This window comes from Taudactylus pleione, unplaced genomic scaffold (assembly GCF_031769625.1).
Source record: "Taudactylus pleione unplaced genomic scaffold, aTauple2 ptg000190l, whole genome shotgun sequence".
NCBI lineage: Eukaryota > Metazoa > Chordata > Amphibia > Anura > Myobatrachidae > Taudactylus > Taudactylus pleione.
The window spans coordinates 3,989,846-4,011,012 of NW_028284592.1; the positions used below are offsets into that span (position 1 = coordinate 3,989,846).

General features: G+C 39.2%; 1 protein-coding gene across 2 annotated transcripts in view; it reads left to right on the forward strand.

Moving 5' to 3' along the window:
• LOC148519353 (histone-arginine methyltransferase CARM1-like) overlaps positions 1–21,167 on the forward strand; it is a 200,177-nt gene that overhangs the window by 51,569 nt on the left and 127,441 nt on the right. For both annotated transcript variants that reach the window (XM_088476635.1, XM_088476636.1), the window contains exon 4: positions 4,825–4,929. In XM_088476635.1, coding sequence (XP_088332761.1) covers positions 4,825–4,929 — 105 coding nt within the window. The remainder of the gene's footprint in view (positions 1–4,824; positions 4,930–21,167) is intronic.

A 21,167-nucleotide genomic window follows, 5' to 3' on the forward strand; every position in this document is an offset into this window, starting at 1 on the left:
CTCGTCATCTGTAATTTAGCAAGGCCATTTTTGAACACTGGTGGGTGAAAACTACTAGAAACCAACAGTGTGTTGCGATGTGTCTCCTTCGTATACACTGATGTAATTATGTTACCTTTATTTAAGGCTATACATATGTTCAGAAAGTGAATAGCCACCGGACTATAGTTGAAAGTGGACTTGATAGACGAGGTCCCTTTATTGATGTTGTCAATAATATTAAGCAGATGGATTTCTTCTCCAATCCAGATCGGGAAGAGATCGTCGATGTAACGAGTGTATATAAGTATATTTTTCTTGATTTCGGGGACACAGCAAATTAGGTATTTGTTCAGCACTAAGGACCACTTTCAGAGTCGGTCGCAAGCGCCGATGCTTTCACAACCGACTCGATGGTTAGTCCTGCGCACGCGCAGCAGCCGCACTGCGCGTGCGCAAGCCCTGGAGCGACAGAGAAACTTTCTCGCTCCGGAGCTCGCTACCAAAGGGGCGGCTGTCGATGTTGATCGACAGCTCGCCCCGTTAGGTAGGTGGGCCGGGGGGGTGGTTTCCAAACCGGAGGCGTTCCTTAACGAATGCCTACCGTTTTGTGGGCGGCCGTGCTGACCTCATCAAGAATGTCAGTGGGGAGCTTCCTGCTCCATCAGAGCAGAAGGCTCCCTAGGGCTTACGAGTGCCCAGACCCAACCTTAGGGTCTTGTCGTAAGCCATCGCGACCATCAACCTGGTCGGTCATTAAGCTGTGGGAGTTAACAAGGAGGCTGTCGTTCAGGATGCAAGCGGCCGCCCTGATTCAGTGTGACCGCTTGCAACTAACGAACGCCTATTTTATCATACACTTGGGCGTATATTCAATTGGGCACGAGGTTTAGCGAGGCTAAAACCTTGCGCCCAATTTTGAAATCCCACGGGTATGCGCACTCCCGATACCCGCGGGATTCATTTTAAAAAACAGCGGATGCGGGGTTTTCATCAATGAAAACCCCGGGCCGCGTAAAGTAAAAAAAATGTTTAAATCACTTACCTGCCCGGGTCTCCGCGGCTCCCAGTTGCTTCCCCTCTCTCTTCTTACTGGAGAGGGGGCTGCTGGGAGTCCTGGGGGCTAATGGGAGATGTTCAGAAAGTGAATATCCACCGGCCTGTAGTTGAAAGTGGACTTGATAGACGAGGTCCCTTTATTGATGTTGTCAATAATATTAAGCAGATGGTTTTCTTCTCCAATCCAGATCAGGAAGAGATTGTCGATGTAACGAGTGTATATAAGTATATTTTTCTTGATTTCGGGGACACAGCACATTAGGTATTTGTTCAGCACTATATGTACTGATATTGGTACAAGTTTTATCGTTTGATGCTAATTCTATTTTATCATACACTTGGGGGTATATTCAATTGGGCACGAGGTTTAGCGAGGCTAAAACCTTGCACCCCTCGCGCCCAATTTTGGAATCCCGCAGGAAGTCTAATCAGACGAAATGCGTTGGGACCCCTGTTCCATCCACTCTCCATACTGCTGACCTTTTACAGATAAGCACTCCATTATCTTATTTATATGTTTTGTTAACCTTTTGTGTATCCTGTATCCCTTTGTATTAAGTATTATTAAAACCCCCTTGTGAAAAAACATTTCTGAGTAAGGGTGATTCGCTGCTTATTTGAAGCTGACCTACTCTATCTACACGTGAACCATTGGGGCCATTATGGGATATTGAAGGAGTCACCAAGACACATAGCACTATATGCAGTGATTCAAGTATCGTTTTGGTACGCATGTTTATACACTAATTACGCTATTTATTTTCAAAGAAAATACTACACTATATGTGTTTTCTCTGGCTCTGTTTGAGCCCATCCTATTTAAGGTTTCTGGACACCTTGGAGTTCCGGGTCCGTTTTACCACATGGAGTCCCAGTAAAAGAACCACAGATAAGCGAAAAAGTTTTATTTTCTGGTACGCACATTTATATTTGAGCACGTGCTAATTTTTTTATAAATTACTACACTATCAGGTGCATGTTTTTCCCAAACCTCATTTCTATATATCTATCTATATATATATATATATATATATATATATATACACATACATACATACTGTACATAGGACATGGGGAAACACCGTGGGTCCATATTGCTATTACTCATTACACAAATTTAAAGTAGAAATAATGTACTAACAAACTGATATTTAATTAAGAATATTTTAAAGACATATCAGTCGCCCCCTTTAACAATTTTAAAATAAAAATACTTCTCGGCATATTCCTATGGGAACATATATTTCTTGATAATTGTCAGGCAATAACATAAAAAAAATCTTGTGACGCTCCAAGAGCAGCTCTGAATGATCATGTCAATAGCTCGCTGTCAAACACAAGCAGGCAGCATAGGAAAATGCTTTCTATTGACTGAGCAGCTACTGTATTTACCCCCCAATCTTTAACATATGGATTCCATATATTATATTTTATCTCTCCCCCAGTCCTAAAATTAATGGGTTATTTAACTTGACAAAGATCATACATTGACATACCCAATAGAGTCTTTAGCCTGCATACGTTAGCAGAATGAAGCATCATTCAAAAAAACAAAAAGCCAGATATATATAGTCGTAGATTTACTAGAGAGCGGTTTGCCAAAGCCGCTGATTAATAGCAGCTTTGACCATTAGTTTTAAAATAATAATAGAAATAAATACTAAAGCCTGATGTAGCATTTATTTCTATTGCCGTTTTAAATCCATCAGTCAAAGCCACCGAGGATTGGTAAATCTACCCCATAGATAATAAATGACCTGTGCAGACCCTAGTAGAACATTTTGTATACATAATAACACACCTGCTGTCTTGATAACTGAATTCAAACTACTGTATAACTGCCATTATTACATATAGTGACAGGATGCGGTCAATATACTGATAGTCGGGATGCCCGCGCCGACACCTGTCAGAATCCCGGCAACAGCATTCTGACCATCAGGGTCGGACTAAGGTCTGTCGGCATCCTAAGCAAAGCTTCAGCCTAGCGCCCCCACTCCTAGAGGCCACTAGTCTCTCTCTCCGTATATATACCATATATACCATATATATATATATATATAAATATATATATATATATAGTGCTCAAAGTGGGAATTTAGAGGTGGGGGTATGGAGATTTGAATGCCCCCTCTTCGGCCCCTGCTTTCATTTCACCCCCTGCACCTCTCACCCCCAACACTTCTCCCTGCCTGTTACCCTCTCTCACTCCCAGCCCTTTTCACTAACTGATACCTTCACACTCTTGCCCCGTACACCACTAATTGCCTGCTTCACTCTGTCTGTCCCTCTCTCTATTCCCCCCCTTACACCCTCCCTGAGTCCCCTCTATCTAATTCCCTCTGACTTGCACTGGAATGGAGCCGGCAGGAGCTTCTGGTACTACTCCTAGCTGCTGCTGCACTGCAGTTCACAGTGAGAACTGGCCGCCAGCCAATCCTGGCTCGTGGACCGGCTCAAACTGCCAAACCAAAAAGGGGAGGCTTTTTCAATCCGGTGCCGGCTGCGAGCCAATGAGAAGCTGCCACTTGGCAGCTTCTTATTGGCTGGCCGTCCACGAGCTGCCAATGGCTGGCGGACAGTGCTTACGTTAAACTGCAGTGTAGCCGTCCCGGCTACGTGCCAAGATGTTTGCCCAGTGGGACACAATGTCCATACCGCCATATACAGCACCACTTTGACCACTATGATACTGTGTGTATATATATATATATATATATATATATATACTGTGTGCATATATATATATATATATATATATATATATTATACATACACAGAAAGAAGGGTCCTTCAGAAACCCCTCCTTACCATGCCCCAAGCTGCCCAATCCCTGCTGTGGATGTGTGAGAGGAGGGGAGCAATGTATGCCTGCACACTGCCGGGATGGAGAGCCGGCGGCTAACCCTGTGAGCTCAGACTGTATCCTCTCCATGTCCTCCAGGTTGCCGGGGCTCAGAAAGCTGATGCCCGCTGTGTCCTCCCACTCAACCTTCCTGGCTGCAGCCGTTACTGAGTTTGCGGTCTGATGGTGCTAGACACACACACACATTCACATATCGAGGGTGGTGGTGTGTGGAGAGGGACACCCCAGAGACGGGCCCCAAGATTTCTATTGCCGGCCCTGGGTGCCAGGTTCCAGCCGCCTGGATTAGATGTATAAGGGGCAACCATGGTGATGCCTCTCGGGGCCCCTTGTAACAAGCCTGAAGGAAGCGCTGAGGCTGCGGCACAGCCTGATAGTGGCGGCTGCATATGATCAGACCCACAGCTGCCGCCAGTGCATTCTAAAGGAGGATGTCTCATACAGAGACATCCTTCAGTTTCCTGATTGATTCAGTGGCACCCTCCAGCTGCCTAAAGCTGCCTAATGGTAGAGCTGTCCCTGTTGACCGTCGGCATACAGATGGTAAGTACTAAGGTTAGGGTTAAGGTTAGGGGTTAGGCCTAAGGGGGAGGGTTTGGGTTAGGCACTAAGGGGGATGGTTAGGTTTAGGGTACGGGGAGGTTAGGTTTAGGCACTAGGGGGGGATGTTAGGTTCAGGCACCGGGGAGGGAAAGTTAGGGAGAGGGGGAGGGGAAGGGTTAGGATCCTAACCCTGACAGGATGCCAGCCTCGGTATTGTGACTGCCAGGATCCCAAATGCCAACATCCCATACCCATAATTGGAATCTAACTTTAACAGAAATACCCTCACCATTCATTTATACTGCCATCATTATTTTATTACAGCAGGGAATCTGATTTTCTATTGTTTAATATTTATTTCTTATTATATATTATAGTTTTATGGCTGCCTTTCTCAACAACAGAATATGTTACAAGACTATATAAGAACAACTACATATCACAGAGCAATATTGCAGAACCACACAGACTTCAATGACAAGGTAAGAATTGATTGACTAGTTATTTTTTGTTATGTTTTCTATTATGGTATGCTGCTTCATGATCCTGCAGATCGTGTGCTGTGACATATACCATGGTATGAGCCTTATGTAGAGTTAGGAGCAAAGCAAAAAAAAACAGCCAAAAAACAAGCAATTTTGCATCTAGGTAAAACCATTCTGCAATGCAAATGCAGCAAATTTGATGCAAGCAGACAGATTTAGAGTTGGGAAGGGTATGTCTTAGCTCAATCTAAACTGCAGTGTAAAACTTCCCAGTATTTGTGGGATATATCCAAAATCAGTGACTATTTTCAGTGCATGCAAAAGAAATACATTTATTTGCTCCCCTGGCGTTGCAACATGGTTGTCCAGAAGAAAATTGCTCTGTTGCTTTGCTCATTCTACATAAGGCCCTATGAGCAGAATGCAGTATGTGTTGTAAAGGTGCATTTTTTTCTTTGATTTTGCTGTTTTAAACATTTAAGATGTCATCCAAATTATATGCAGACCCCACTAAAAACCAAATAAATAATGTATAACATAAAACCATATAAAGGCCAAACCAAACATTGCCAGCATTGCAACTAAAAGCAACATGGTGCACATACTCTGCTGATTTCTTCCATAGTGAATATTTCATCAATACCTGAAGTAAATCTGCATGAAAAAGGACATATGATTTGGCAACTTTCTTGCCCTTGCGCAACCTAATATAATCCAGGAATTGATTTGAAAAAAAAAAACCATAATCTGCAACTATTCAGAGAATTTACACTTCTATATGAGGTGCATGAGTAGCATACTTGCCTACCCTCCCGATTTGGTTGGGAGCCTCCCGAAAATCGGGTGCTTCCGAACTTCCGGGAAGGCAGGCAATCCTCCCAGCTGCCGCCCACCCCTCCTATCCCCCCTGCAATTACCTTTGAAGCCTCCGCAGCGGGGGGACCGGTGACACAATTTTAGCCCCACCCCCTGCTTCGCAATGCCTGTAATACTCGTAGTCTGGCCGGCCCTGCCTCCTTGTGCTGGCCACGCCCACTGTCATGCCGGTCTGGCTGACCCCTCCTGGAAGGGGCAGCCAGAAAGTCTGCAAGCCTGATGAGTAGACATCTCATCAACTCCCTGACCCATTCCTCTATCCTGATCTAGCTTATGGGTAACCAGTCATGCAGAAGTTTTCTCTTGTGTGGACACAGGTGATGTTACATGGTAGGTGTGCAGTGCAAATACAATAAGTTGGGGCACCAGACCATTTCTATTCCAAAATATGTTCTCTTCATTAAACTATTCCTTTAACACATTAATTCGATACAAAATTATAAAGGAAAAATATCTACATTTCTTTATCCACTCCTACTTGGGTTATGACAATGAAAATATATTTCCTTACTACTGCCTGTCATTCCAAACATATTCCCCTTCCTTTAACAGGCTCTCAGAGATTTGCAGGCACTAGGCATACACTCAATTCATATACAGTTACTACACTCCACAATTGTTACTCACACCTGCTTCTCACTCTCAAGCTGCAGCTCCCATCTTAAGTCTTTTTTATAGCAACTTCTATTTACTATACACCAGCTCTACGGCCCCAATTTATCAACGAAGCATAACCTCTTTAGCTCTCGCTAAAGGGGTTATGTCCTCGTTTCTGTATTAAACAAACATTGTTTGTCACAGCATCGTTCTCGCCATCTTTAGATGGTGAGAGCAATGCGGTCCCCATTGAAGACAATGGGGACCCGTCGCTTCCCTTTCGGCTTTAGCAAAGCCTTCAAGGCACTGCCGGGTTCCAGTGTCATGCACATGTGCAGACAGACTGTCGCACATGCGCATTACACCGGAGCCTCATAGCTGCCAGCAGCCTAATGGAGGCCCTCACAGAGGAGGAGGACTTCGCTGGACTTCACAGGACCTTGCCGGAGGGGTAAGTATTGGTGAATACCAGTGGATTTTTCGTTTGTATCACAGTGTTACGAAATGAAAAATTCCCTGATATTAGCCTTCGTTAATATATGGCAGCCTACATCTCTTTATTTATCACAGCACAGTTCTGCATCTCTTTAGCAAAGCTCTGCATTTCTTTATTCATCACAGCTCTGCATCTCTTTATCACAGCTCTGCATCTCTTTATTTATCACAGCTCTGCATATCCTTATTTATCACAGCTCGGCATATCCTTATTTATCACAGCTCTGCATCTCTTTAATTATCACAGCTCTGCATATACTTATTTATCACAGCTCGGAATATCCTTATTTATCACATCTCTGCATCTCTTTATCACAGTTCTGCATTTCTGTATTTCACAGATCTGCATATCCTTATTTATCACAGCTCAGCATATCCTTATTTATCACAGGTCTGCATCTCTTTATTTATCACAGCTCTGCATATCCTTATTTATCACAGCTCGGAATATCCTTATTTATCACAGCTCTGCATCTCTTTATCACAGTTCTGCATTTCTGTATTTCACAGATCTGCATATCCTTATTTATCACAGCTCTGCATATCCTTATTTATCACAGCTCTGCATATCCTTATTTATCACAGCTCCGAATATCCTTATTTATCACAGCTCTGCATCTCTTTATCACAGTTCTGCATTTCTGTATTTCACAGATCTGCATATCCTTATTTATCACAGCTCTGCATATCCTTATTTATCACAGCTCTGCATATCATTATTTATCACAGCTCTGCATATCCTTATTTATCACAGCTCTGCATATCTTTATTTATCACAGCTCTGCATATCCTTATTTATCACAGCTCTGCATATCCTTATTTATCACAGCTCGGCATCTCTTTATTTATAACAGCTCTGCATATCCTTATTTATCACAGCTCGGCATATCCTTATTTATCACAGCTCTGCATCTCTTTATCACAGTTCTGCATTTCTGTATTTCACAGATCTGCATATCCTTATTTTTCACAGCTCTGCATCTCTTTATCTATCACAGCTCTGCATCTCTTTATTTATCACAGCTCTGCACCTCTTTATTTATCACAGCTCTGCAAATCCTTATTTATCACAGCTCTGCATCTCTTTATTTATCACAGCTCTGCATCTCTTTATTTATCACAGCTCTGCATATCCTTATTTATCACAGCTCTGCATCTCTTTATTTATCACAGTCCTGCATCTCTTTATTTATCACAGTCCTGCATCTCTTTATGTATCACAGCTCTGCATCTCTTTATTTATCACAGTCCTGCATCTCTTTATTTATCACAGCTCTGCATCTCTTTATTTATCACAGCTCTGCATCTCTTTATTTATTACAGCTCTGCATATCCTTATTTATCACAGCTCTGCATCTCTTTATTTATCACAGTCCTGCATCTCTTTATTTATCACAGTCCTGCATCTCTTTATGTATCACAGCTCTGCATCTCTTTATTTATCACAGTCCTGCATCTCTTTATTTATCACAGCTCTGCATCTCTTTATTTATCACAAATGTGCATCTCTTTATTTATCACAGTCCTGCATCTCTTTATTTATCACAGCTCTGCATATCCTTATTTATCACAGCTCGGCATATCCTTATTTATCACAGCTCTGCATCTCTTTATCACAGTTCTGCATTTCTGTAATTCACAGATCTGCATATCCTTATTTATCACAGTTCTGCATCTCTTTATTTATCACAGCTCTGCAAATCCTTATTTATCACAGCTCTGCATCTCTTTATTTATCACAGCTCTGCATCTCTTTATCCATCACAGCTCTGCATCTCTTTATTTATCACAGCTCTGCATCTCGTTATATATCACAGCTCTGCAAATCCTTATTTATCACAGTTCTGCATCTCTTTATTTATCACAGCTCTGCATCTCTTTATCCATCACAGCTCTGCATCTCTTTATTAATCACAGCTCTGCATACCTTTATTTATCACAGCTCTGCATATCCTTATTAATCACAGCTATGCATATCCTTATTTATCACAGCTCTGCATCTCTTTATTTATCACAGCTCTGCATATCCTTATTTATCACAGCTCTGCATCTCTTTATTTATCAAAGTCCTGCATCTCTTTATTTATCACAGTCCTGCATCTCTTTATTTATCACAGCTCTGCATCTTTTTATTTATCACAGCTCTGCATATAATTATTTATCACAGCTCTGCATATCCTTATTAATCACAGCTCTGCATATCCTTATTTATCACAGCTCTGCATCTCTTTATTTATTACAGCTCTGCATATCCTTATTTATCACAGCTCTGCATCTCTTTATTTATCACAGTCCTGCATCTTTTTATTTATCACAGCTCTGCATCTCTTTATCTATTACAGCTCTGCATTTCTTTATTTATCACAGCTCTGCATCTCTTTATTTATCACAGCTCTGCAAATCCTTATTTATCACAGCTCTGCATCTCTTTATCCATCACAGCTCTGCATCTCTTTATTTATCACAGCTCTGCATCTCTGTATTTATCACAGCTCGGCATCTCTTTATTTATCACAGCTCTGCATATCTTTATTTATCACAGCTCTGAATATCCTTATTAATCACAGCTATGCATATCCTTATTTATCACAGCTCTGCATCTCTTTTTTTATTACAGCTCTGCATATCCTTATTCATCACAGCTCTGCATCTCTTTATTTATCACAGTCCTGCATCTCTTTATTTATCACAGCTCTGCATCTCTTTATTTATCACAGGTCTGCATCTCTTTATTTATCACAAATGTGCATCTCTTTATTTATCACAGTCCTGCATCAATTTATTTATCACAGCTCTGCATATCCTTATTTATCACAGCTCTGCATCTCTTTATCACAGCTCTGCATCTCTTTGGGCTCTATTTATTAACATTATTTTTACTAAAATAAAGTGAAAAAGGGTGTTTTCACACCCTTTTCACATTATTTTAGTATCACCTGTATTTATTACAGGGCAATTGGAGTAGAATTAGTAAAATTCTACTCCAACCCCCAGTATCACTTATTTTTAGTAAAGCAGATCGCATTTCCCATAATTGTAATGGGAAATGTGATCTGTGTGCAAGTTACTAAAAATAAATTGTAAAAAAATACCGGGGGTAGCCCTGTGATAATAACGCCACCTGGAGGTGGCGTTATCCAGGGTCTCCCCCGGTTACCAGGCTCCCACTCTGCTCTAACGGGGAGAGCAGAGGTGGGAGCCGGTACCAGTAATCAGCTATGTGGTCTAAGTAGACCGCAAGCTGATTGCTGTAAAAAAAAGAAAAAAATAAATAAACATTTTTTTTTTCACTTACCTGACTCCAGGGACCGGTGATCGGGCCTCCGGTGATGGCTCCTCTCCGGTCAGCTGGTCTCTCACAGTGCACTGGGGCCCGGTTATCAGGTGATCGGGCCCCAGTGCAGTATGGGAGATCACCTGATCGGGAAGCCCGGAGAAGACCACCGGAGGCCAGGAGGATGCAGGTAAGTGTAATGAAGGGAGGGGGGGTCACGGGGGGGGGAGGGGCGGTAGCGGGGGTCCGCGATCGCGGGGGCGGGGCTTAGCGCCGGGGGCGGGGCTTAGCGTCGGTGGGGGGGTAGTAGCGGTGGTCGGTCGGCGCATGCGCGGGCTCTTTGTTGCGGTATTTTTTCTGAAAATACCGCGACTAGAGTGCGGATGGGATCCGCAGGGACAGAGCTTTATCGCAAGCTCTGTCCCTGCAAGGGATTTATAGTAAATCCCTGTGATATTGCCTGAATTCGCAATGCGAATTCACTCGGTAATATCACACTACAATCTGCATTCAATATGCGGATTGTAGTAAATAGAGCCCTTTATCACAGTTCCGCATTTCTGTATTTCACAGATCTGCATATCCTTATTTATCACAGCTCTGTATCTCTTTATCTATCACAGCTCTGCATCTCTTTATTTATCACAGCTCTGCATCTCTTTATTTAACACAGCTCTGCATCTCTTTATTAATCACAAATGTGCATCTCTTTATTTATCACAGTCCTGCATCACTTTATTTATCACAAATGTGCATCTCTTTATTTATCACAGCTCTACATCTCTTTATTTATCACAAATGTGCATCTCTTTATTTATCACAGCTCTGCATCTCTTTATTTATCACAGCTCTGCATCTCTTTATTTATCACAAATGTGCATCTCTTTATTTATCACAGCTCTGCATCTCTTTATCACAAATGTGCATCTCTTTATTTATCACAGTCCTGCTTCTCTTTATTATCACAGCTCTGCAGCTCTTTATTTATCACAGTCCTGCATCTCTTTATGTATCACAGCTCTGCATCTCTTTATTTATCACAGTCCTGCATCTCTTTATTTATCACAGCTCTGCATCTCTTTATTTATCACAGTTCTGCATCTCTTTATTTATCACAAATGTGCATCTCTTTATTTATCACAGCTCTGCATCTCTTTATTATCACAGCTCTACATATAATTATCTATCACAGTCCTGCATCTCTTTATTTATCACAGTCCTGCATCTCTTTATTATCACAGCTCTACATATAATTATCTATCACAGTCCTGCATCTCTTTATTTATCACAGTCCTGCATCTCTTTATTTATTACAGCTCTGCATCTCTTTATTTATCACAGCTCTGCATCTCTTTATTTATCACAGATCTGCATATCCTTATTAATCGCAGCTATGCATATCCTTATTTATCACAGCTCTGCATCTCTTTATTTATCACAGCTCTGCATATCCTTATTTATCACAGCTCGGCATCTCCTTATTTATCACAGCTCTGCATCTATTTGTCACAGTTCTGCATTTCTGTATTTCACAGATCTGCATATCCTTATTTATCACAGCTCTGCATCTCTTTATTTATCACAGCTCTGCATCTCTTTATTTATCACAGCTCTGCATATCCTTATTTATCACAGCTCGGCATATCCTTATTTATCACAGCTCTGCATCTCTTTATCACAGTTCTGCATTTCTGTATTTCACAGATCTGCATATCCTTATTTATCACAGCTCTGCATCTCTTTATCTATCACAGCTCTACATCTCTTTATTTATCACAGCTCTGCAAATCCTTATTTATCACAGCTTTGCATATCCTTATTTATCACAGCTCTGCATCACTTTATCACAGTTCTGCATTTCTGTATTTCACAGATCTGCATATCCTTATTTATCACAGCTCTGCATCTCTTTATCTATCACAGCTCTGAATCTCTTTATTTATCACAGCTCTGCATCTCTAAATCTATCACAGCTCTGCACCTCTTTATTTATCACAGCTCTGCAAGTCCTTATTTATCACAGCTCTGCATCTCTTTATTTATTACAGCTCTGCATATCATTATTTATCACAGCTCTGCATCTCTTTATTTATCACAGTCCTGCATCTCTTTATTTCTCACAGTCCTGCATCTCTTTATCTATCACAGCTCTGCATCTCTTTATTTATCACAGTCCTGCATCTCTTTATTTATCACAGTCCTGCATCTCTTTATTTATCACAGCTCTGCATCTATTTATTTATCACAGCTCTGCATCTCTTTATTTATCACAAATGTGCATCTCTTTATTTATCACAGTCCTGAATCTCTTTGTTTATCACAGCTCTGCAAATCCTTATTTATCACAGCTCTGCATCTCTTTATTTATCACAGCTCTGCATCTCTTTATCCATCACAGCTCTGCATCGCTTTATTTATCACAGCTCTGCATCTCTTTATTTATCACAGCTCTGCTTCTCTTTATTTATCACAGCTCTGCAAATCCTTATTTATCACAGCTCTGCATCTCTTTATTTATCACAGCTCTGCATCTCTTAATCCATCACAGCTCTGCATCTCTTTATTTATCACAGCTCTGGATATCTTTTTTTATCACAGCTCTGCATATCCTTAGTAATCACAGCTCTGCATATCCTTATTTATCACAGCTCTGCATCTCTTTATTTATCACAGCTCTGCATATCCTTATTTATCACAGCTCTGCATCTTTTTTTTATCACAGCTCTGCATCTCTTTATTTATCAAAAATGTGCATCTCTTTATTTATCACAGCTCTGCATATCCTTATTTATCACAGCTCGGCATATCCTTATTTATCACAGCTCTGCATCTCTTTATCACAGTTCTGCATTTCTGTATTTCACAGATCTGCATATCCTTATTTATCACAGCTCTGCATCTCTTTATCTGTTACAGCTCTGCATCTCTTTATTTATCACATCTCTGCATCTCTTTATTTATCACAGCTCTGCAGCTCTTTATTTATCACAGTCCTGCATCTCTTTATGTATCACAGCTGTGCATCTCTTTATTTATCACAGTCCTGCATCTCTTTATTTATCACAGCTCTGCATCTTTTTATTTATCACAGCTCTGCATCTCTTTATTTATCACAAATGTGCATCTCTTTATTTATCACAGCTATGCATATCCTTATTTATCACAGCTCGACATATCCTTATTTATCACAGCTCTGCATCTCTTTATCACAGTTCTGCATTTCTGTATTTCACAGATCTGCATATCCTTATTTATCACAGCTCTGCATCTCTGTCTCTATTACAGCTCTGCATCTCTTTATTTATCACAGCTCTGCATCTCTTTATTTATCACAGCTCTGCAAATCCATATTTATCACAGCTCTGCATCTCTTTATCCATCACAGCTCTGCATCTCTTTATTTATAACAGCTCTGCATATCTTTATTAATCACAGCTCTGCATATCCTTAATAATCACAGCTATGCATATCCTTATTTATCACAGCTCTGCATCTCTTTATTTATCACAGCTCTGCATATCCTTATTTATCTCAGCTCTGCATCTCTTTATTTATCACAGTCCTGCATCTCTTTATCACTGTCCAGCATCTCTTTATTTATCACAGCTCTGCATCTCTTTATTTATCACAGTTCTGCATCTCTTTATTTATCACATCTCGGCATATCTTTATTTATCACAGCTCTGAATATCCTTATTAATCACAGCTATGCATATCCTTATTTATCACAGCTCTGCATCTCTTTATCTATCACAGCTCTGCATCTCTTTATTTATCACAGCTCTGCATCTCTCTATTTATCACAGCTCTGCACCTCTTTATTTATCACAGCTCTGAAAATCCTTATTTATCACAGCTCTGCATCTATTTATTTATCACAGCTCTGCATCTCTTTATTTATTACAGCTCTGCATATCCTTATTTATCACAGCTCTGCATCTCTTTATTTATAACAGTCCTGCATCTCTTTATTTGTCACAGTCCTGCATTTCTTTATTTATCACAGTCCTGCATCTCTTTTATTATCACAGTCCTGCATCTCTTTATTTATCACAGTCCTGCATCTCTTTATTTATCACAGCTCTGCATCTATTTATTTATCACAGCTCTGCATCTCTATATTTATCACAGTCCTGCATCTCTTTATTTATCACAGCTCTGCATATCCTTATTTATCACTTCTCGGCATATCCTTATTTCTCACAGCTCTGCATCTCTTTTTCACAGTTCTGCATTTCTGTATTTCTCAGATCTGCATATCCATATTTATCACAGCTCTGCATCTCTTTATTTATCACAGCTCTGCAAATAATTATTTATCACAGCTCTGCATCTCTTTATTTATCACAGCTCTGCATCTCTTTATCCATCACAGCTCTGCATCTCTTTATTTATCACAGCTCTGCATCTCTTTATTTATCACAGCTCTGCATCTCTTTATTTATCACAGCTCTGCAAATCCTTATTTATCACAGATCTGCATCTCTTTATTTATCACATCTCTGCATCTCTTTATCCATCACAGCTCTGCATCTCTTTATTTATCACAGCTCTGCATCTCTTTATTTATCAAAGTCCTGCATCTCTTTATTTATCACTGTCCTGCATCTCTTTATTTATCACAGCTCTGCATCTTTTTATTTATCACAGCTCTGCATCTCTTTATTTATCACAAATGTGCATCTCTTTATTTATCACAGCTCTGCATATCCTTATTTATCACAGCTCTGCATATCCTTATTTATCACAGCTCTGCATCTCTTTATCACAGTTCTGCATTTCTGTATTTCACAGATCTGCATTTCCTTATTTATCACAGCTCTGCATCTCTTTATCTATTACAGCTCTGCATCTCTTTATTTATCCCAGCTCTGCATCTCTTTATTTATCACAGCTCTGCAGCTCTTTATTTATAACAGTTCAGCATCTCTTTATGTATCACAGCTCTGCATCTCTTTATTTATCACAGTCCTGCATCTCTTTATTTATCACAGCTCTGCATCTTTTTATTTAACACAGCTCTGCATCTCTTTATTTATCACAAACGTGCATCTCTTTATTTATCACAGCTCTGCATCTCTTTATTTATCACAGCTCTGCATCTCTTTATTTATCACAGCTCTGCATCTCTTTATTTATCACAGCTCTGCATATCCTTATTTATCACTGCTCGGCATATCCTTATTGATCACAGCTCTGCATCTCTTTATCACAGTTCTGCATTTCTGTATTTCACAGATCTGCATATCCTTATTTATCACAGCTCTGCATCTCTTTATTTATCACAGCTCTGCAAATCCTTATTTATCACAGCTCTGCATTTCTTTATTTATCACAGCTCTGCATCTGTTTATCCATCACAGCTCTGCATCTCTTTATTTATCACAGCTCTGCATCTCTTGATTTATCACAGCTCTGCATCTCTTTATTTATCACAGCTCTGCAAATCCTTATTTATCACAGCTCTGCATCTCTTTATTTATCACATCTCTGCATCTCTTTATCCATCACAGCTCTGCATCTCTTTATTTATCACAGCTCTGCATATCTTTATTTATCACAGCTCTGCATATCCTTATTAATCACAGCTATGCATATCCTTATTTATCACAGCTCTGCATCTCTTTATTTATCACAGCTCTGCATCTCTTTATTTATCACCATCCTGCATCTCTTTATTTATCACAGCTCTGCATCTTTTTATTTATCACAGCTCTGCATCTCTTTATTTATCACAAATGTGCATCTCTTTATTTATCACAGCTCTGCATATCCTTATTTATCACAGCTCGACATATCCTTATTTATCACAGCTCTGCATCTCTTTATCACAGTTCTGCATTTCTGTATTTCACAGATCTGCATATCCTTATTTATCACAGCTCTGCATCTCTGTCTCTATTACAGCTCTGCATCTCTTTATTTATCACAGCTCTGCATCTCTTTATTTATCACAGCTCTGCAAATCCTTATTTATCACAGCTCTGCATCTCTTTATCCATCACAGCTCTGCATCTCTTTATTTATAACAGCTCTGCATATCTTTATTAATCACAGCTCTGCATATCCTTATTAATCACAGCTATGCATATCCTTATTTATCACAGCTCTGCATCTCTTTATTTATCACAGCTCTGCATATCTTTATTTATCTCAGCTCTGCATCTCTTTATTTATCACAGTCCTGCATCTCTTTATCACAGTCCTGCATCTCTTTATTTATCACAGCTCTGCATCTCTTTATTTATCACAGCTCTGCATCTCTTTATTTATCACATCTCGGCATATCTTTATTTATCACAGCTCTGAATATCCTTATTAATCACAGCTATGCATATCCTTATTTATCACAGCTCTGCATCTCTTTATCTATCACAGCTCTGCATCTCTTTATTTATCACAGCTCTGCACCTCTTTATTTATCACAGCTCTGCAAATCCTTATTTATCACAGCTCTGCATCTATTTATTTATCACAGCTCTGCATCTCTTTATTTATTACAGCTCTGCATATCCTTATTTATCACAGCTCTGCATATCTTTATTTATCACAGTCCTGCATCTCTTTATTTATCACAGTACTGCATTTCTTTATTTATCACAGTCCTGCATCTCTTTTATTATCACAGTCCTGCATCTCTTTATTTATCACAGTCTTGCATCTCTTTATTTATCACAGCTCTGCATCTATTTATTTATCACAGCTCTGCATCTCTATATTTATCACAGTCCTGCATCTCTTTATTTATCACAGCTCTGCATATCCTTATTTATCACTGCTCGGCATATCCTTATTTATCACAGCTCTGCATCTCTTTTTCACAGTTCTGCATTTCTGTATTTCTCAGATCTGCATATCCTTATTTATCACAGCTCTGCATCTCTTTATTTATCACAGCTCTGCATCTCTTTATCCATCACAGCTCTGCATCTCTTTATTTATCACAGCTCTGCATCTCTTTATTTATCACAGCTCTGCATCTCTTTATTTATCACAGCTCTGCAAATCCTTATTTATCACAGATCTGCATCTCTTTATTTATCACATCTCTGCATCTCTTTATCCATCACAGCTCTGCATCTCTTTATTTATCACAGCTCTGCATCTCTTTATTTATCAAAGTCCTGCATCTCTTTATTTATCACAGTCCTGCATCTCTTTATTTATCACAGCTCTGCATCTTTTTATTTATCACAGCTCTGCATCTCTTTATTTATCACAAATGTGCATCTCTTTATTTATCACAGCTCTGCATATCCTTATTTATCACCGCTCTGCATATCCTTATTTATCACAGCTCTGCATCTCTTTATCACAGTTCTGCATTTCTGTATTTCACAGATCTGCATATCCTTATTTATCACAGCTCTGCATCTCTTTATCTATTACAGCTCTGCATCTCTTTATTTATCACAGCTCTGCATCTCTTTATTTATCACAGCTCTGCAGCTCTTTATTTATAACAGTCCAGCATCTCTTTATGTATCACAGCTCTGCATCTATTTATTTATCACAGTCCTGCATCTCTTTATTTATCAGAGCTCTGCATCTTTTTATTTATCTCAGCTCTGCAACTCTTTATTTATCACAGCTCTGCATATCCTTATTTATCACTGCTCGGCATATCCTTATTGATCACAGCTCTGCATCTCTTTATCACAGTTCTGCATTTCTGTATTTCACAGATCTGCATATCCTTATTTATCACAGCTCTGCATCTCTTTATTTATCACAGCTCTGCAAATCCTTATTTATCACAGCTCTGCATTTCTTTATTTATCACAGCTCTGCATCTGTTTATCCATCACAGCTCTGCATCTCTTTATTTATCACAGCTCTGCATCTCTTTATTTTTCACAGCTCTGCAAATCCTTATTTATCACAGCTCTGCATCTCTTTATTTATCACATCTCTGCATCTCTTTATCCATCACAGCTCTGCATCTCTTTATTTATCACAGCTCTGCATATCCTTATTAATCACAGCTATGCATATCCTTATTTATCACAGCTCTGCATCTCTTTATTTATCACAGCTCTGCATCTCTTTATTTATCACAGCTCTGCATCTCTTTATTTATCACCGTCATGCATCTCTTTATTTATCACAGCTCTGCATCTCTTTATTTATCACAAATGTGCATCTCTTTATTTATCACAGCTCTGCATCTCTTTATTTATCACAAATGTGCATCTCTTTATTTATCACAGCTCTGCATATCCTTATTTATCACAGCTCGGCATATCCTTATTTATCACAGCTCTGCATCTCTTTATCACAGTTCTACATTTCTGTATTTCACAGTTCTGCATATCCTTATTTTTCACAGCTCTGCATCTCTTTATCTATTACAGCTCTGCATCTCTTTATTTATCACAGCTCTGCATCTCTTTATTTATCACAGCTCTGCAAATTCTTATTTATCACAGCTCTGCATCTCTTTATCCATCACAGCTCTGCATCTCTTTATTTATAACAGCTCTGCATATCTTTATTAATCACAGCTCTGCATATCCTTAATAATCACAGCTATGCATATCCTTATTTATCACAGCTCTGCATCTCTTTATTTATCACAGCTCTGCATATCCTTATTTATCTCAGCTCTGCATCTCTTTATTTATCACAGTCCTGCATCTCTTTATCACAGTCCTGCATCTCTTTATTTATCACAGCTCTGCATCACTTTATTTATCACAGCTCTGCATCTCTTTATTTATCACATCTCGGCATATCTTTATTTATCACAGCTCTGAATATCCTTATTAATCACAGCTATGCATATCCTTATTTATCACAGCTCTGCATCTCTTTATCTATCACAGCTCTGCATCTCTTTATTTATCACAGCTCTGCATCTCTTTATTTATCACAGCTCTGCACCTCTTTATTTATCACAGCTCTGCAAATCCTTATTTATCACAGCTCTGCATCTATTTATTTATCACAGCTCTGCATCTCTTTATTTATTACAGCTCTGCATATCTTTATTTATCACAGTCCTGCATCTCTTTATTTATCACAGTCCTGCATTTCTTTATTTATCACAGTCCTGTATCTCTTTTATTATCACAGTCCTGCATCTCTTTATTTATCACAGTCCTTCATCTCTTTATTTATCACAGCTCTGCATCTATTTATTTATCACAGCTCTGCATCTCTATATTTATCACAGTCCTGCATCTCTTTATTTATCACAGCTCTGCATATCCTTATTTATCATTGCTCAGCATATCCTTATTTATCACAGCTCTGCATCTCTTTTTCACAGTTCTGCATTTCTGTAATTCTCAGATCTGCATCTCTTTATTTATCACAGCTCTGCATCTCTTTATTTATCACAGCTCTGCATCTCTTTATTTATCACAGCTCTGCATCTCTTTATTTATCACAGCTCTGCATCTCTTTATCCATCACAGCTCTGCATCTCTTTATTTATCACAGCTCTGCATCTCTTTATTTATCACAGCTCTGCATCTCTTTATTTATCACAGCTCTGCAAATCCTTATTTATCACAGATCTGCATCTCTTTATTTATCACATCTCTGCATCTCTTTATCCATCACAGCTCTGCATCTCTTTATTTATCACAGCTCTGCATCTCTTTATTTATCAAAGTCCTGCATCTCTTTATTTATCACAGTCCTGCATCTCTTTATTTATCACAGCTCTGCATCTTTTTATTTATCACAGCTCTGCATCTCTTTATTTATCACAAATGTGCATCTCTTTATTTATCACAGCTCTGCATATCCTTATTTATCACAGCTCTGCATATCCTTATTTATCACAGCTCTGCATCTCTTTATCACAGTTCTGCATTTCTGTATTTCACAGATCTGCATATCCTTATTTATCACAGCTCTGCATCTCTTTATCTATTACAGCTCTGAATCTCTTTATTTATCACAGCCCTGCATCTCTTTATTTATCACAGCTCTGCAGCTCTTTATTTATAACAGTCCAGCATCTCTTTATGTATCACAGCTCTGCATCTCTTTATTTATCACAGTCCTGCATCTCTTTATGTATCACAGCTCTGCATCTATTTATTTATCACAGCTCTGCATCTCTTTATTTATCACAGCTCTGCATATCCTTATTTATCACTGCTCGGCATATCCTTATTGATCACAGCTCTGCATCTCTTTATCACAGTTCTGCATTTCTGTATTTCACAGATCTGCATATCCTTATTTATCACAGCTCTGCATCTCTTTATTTATCACAGCTCTGCAAATCCTTATTTATCACAGCTCTGCATTTCTTTATTATTCACAGCTCTGCATCTGTTTATCCATCACAGCTCTGCATCTCTTTATTTATCACAGCTCTGCATCTCTTTATTTATCACAGCTCTGCATCTCTTTATTTATCACAGCTCTGCAAATCCTTATTTATCACAGCTCTGCATCTCTTTATTTATCACATCTCTGCATCTCTTTATCCATCACAGCTCTGCATCTCTTTATTTATCACAGCTCTGCATATCTTTATTTATCACAGCTCTGCATATCCTTATTAATCACAGCTATGCATATCCTTATTTATCACAGCTCTGCATCTCTTTATTTATCACCGTCCTGCATCTCTTTATTTATCACAGCTCTGCATCTTTTTATTCATCACAGCTCTGCATCTCTTTATTTATCACAAATGTGCATCTCTTTATTTATCACAGCTCTGCATATCCTTATTTATCACAGCTCGGCATATCCTTATTTATCACAGCTCTGCATCTCTTTATCACAGTTCTACATTTCTGTATTTCACAGATCTGCATATCCTTATTTATCACAGCTCTGCATCTCTTTATCTATTACAGCTCTGCATCTCTTTATTTATCACAGCTCTGCATTTCTTTATTTATCACAGCTCTGCAGCTCTTTATTTATCACAGTCCAGCATCTCCATATGTATCACAGCTCTGCATCTCTTTATTTATCACAGTCCTGCATCTCTTTAATTATCACAGCTCTGCATCTCTTTATT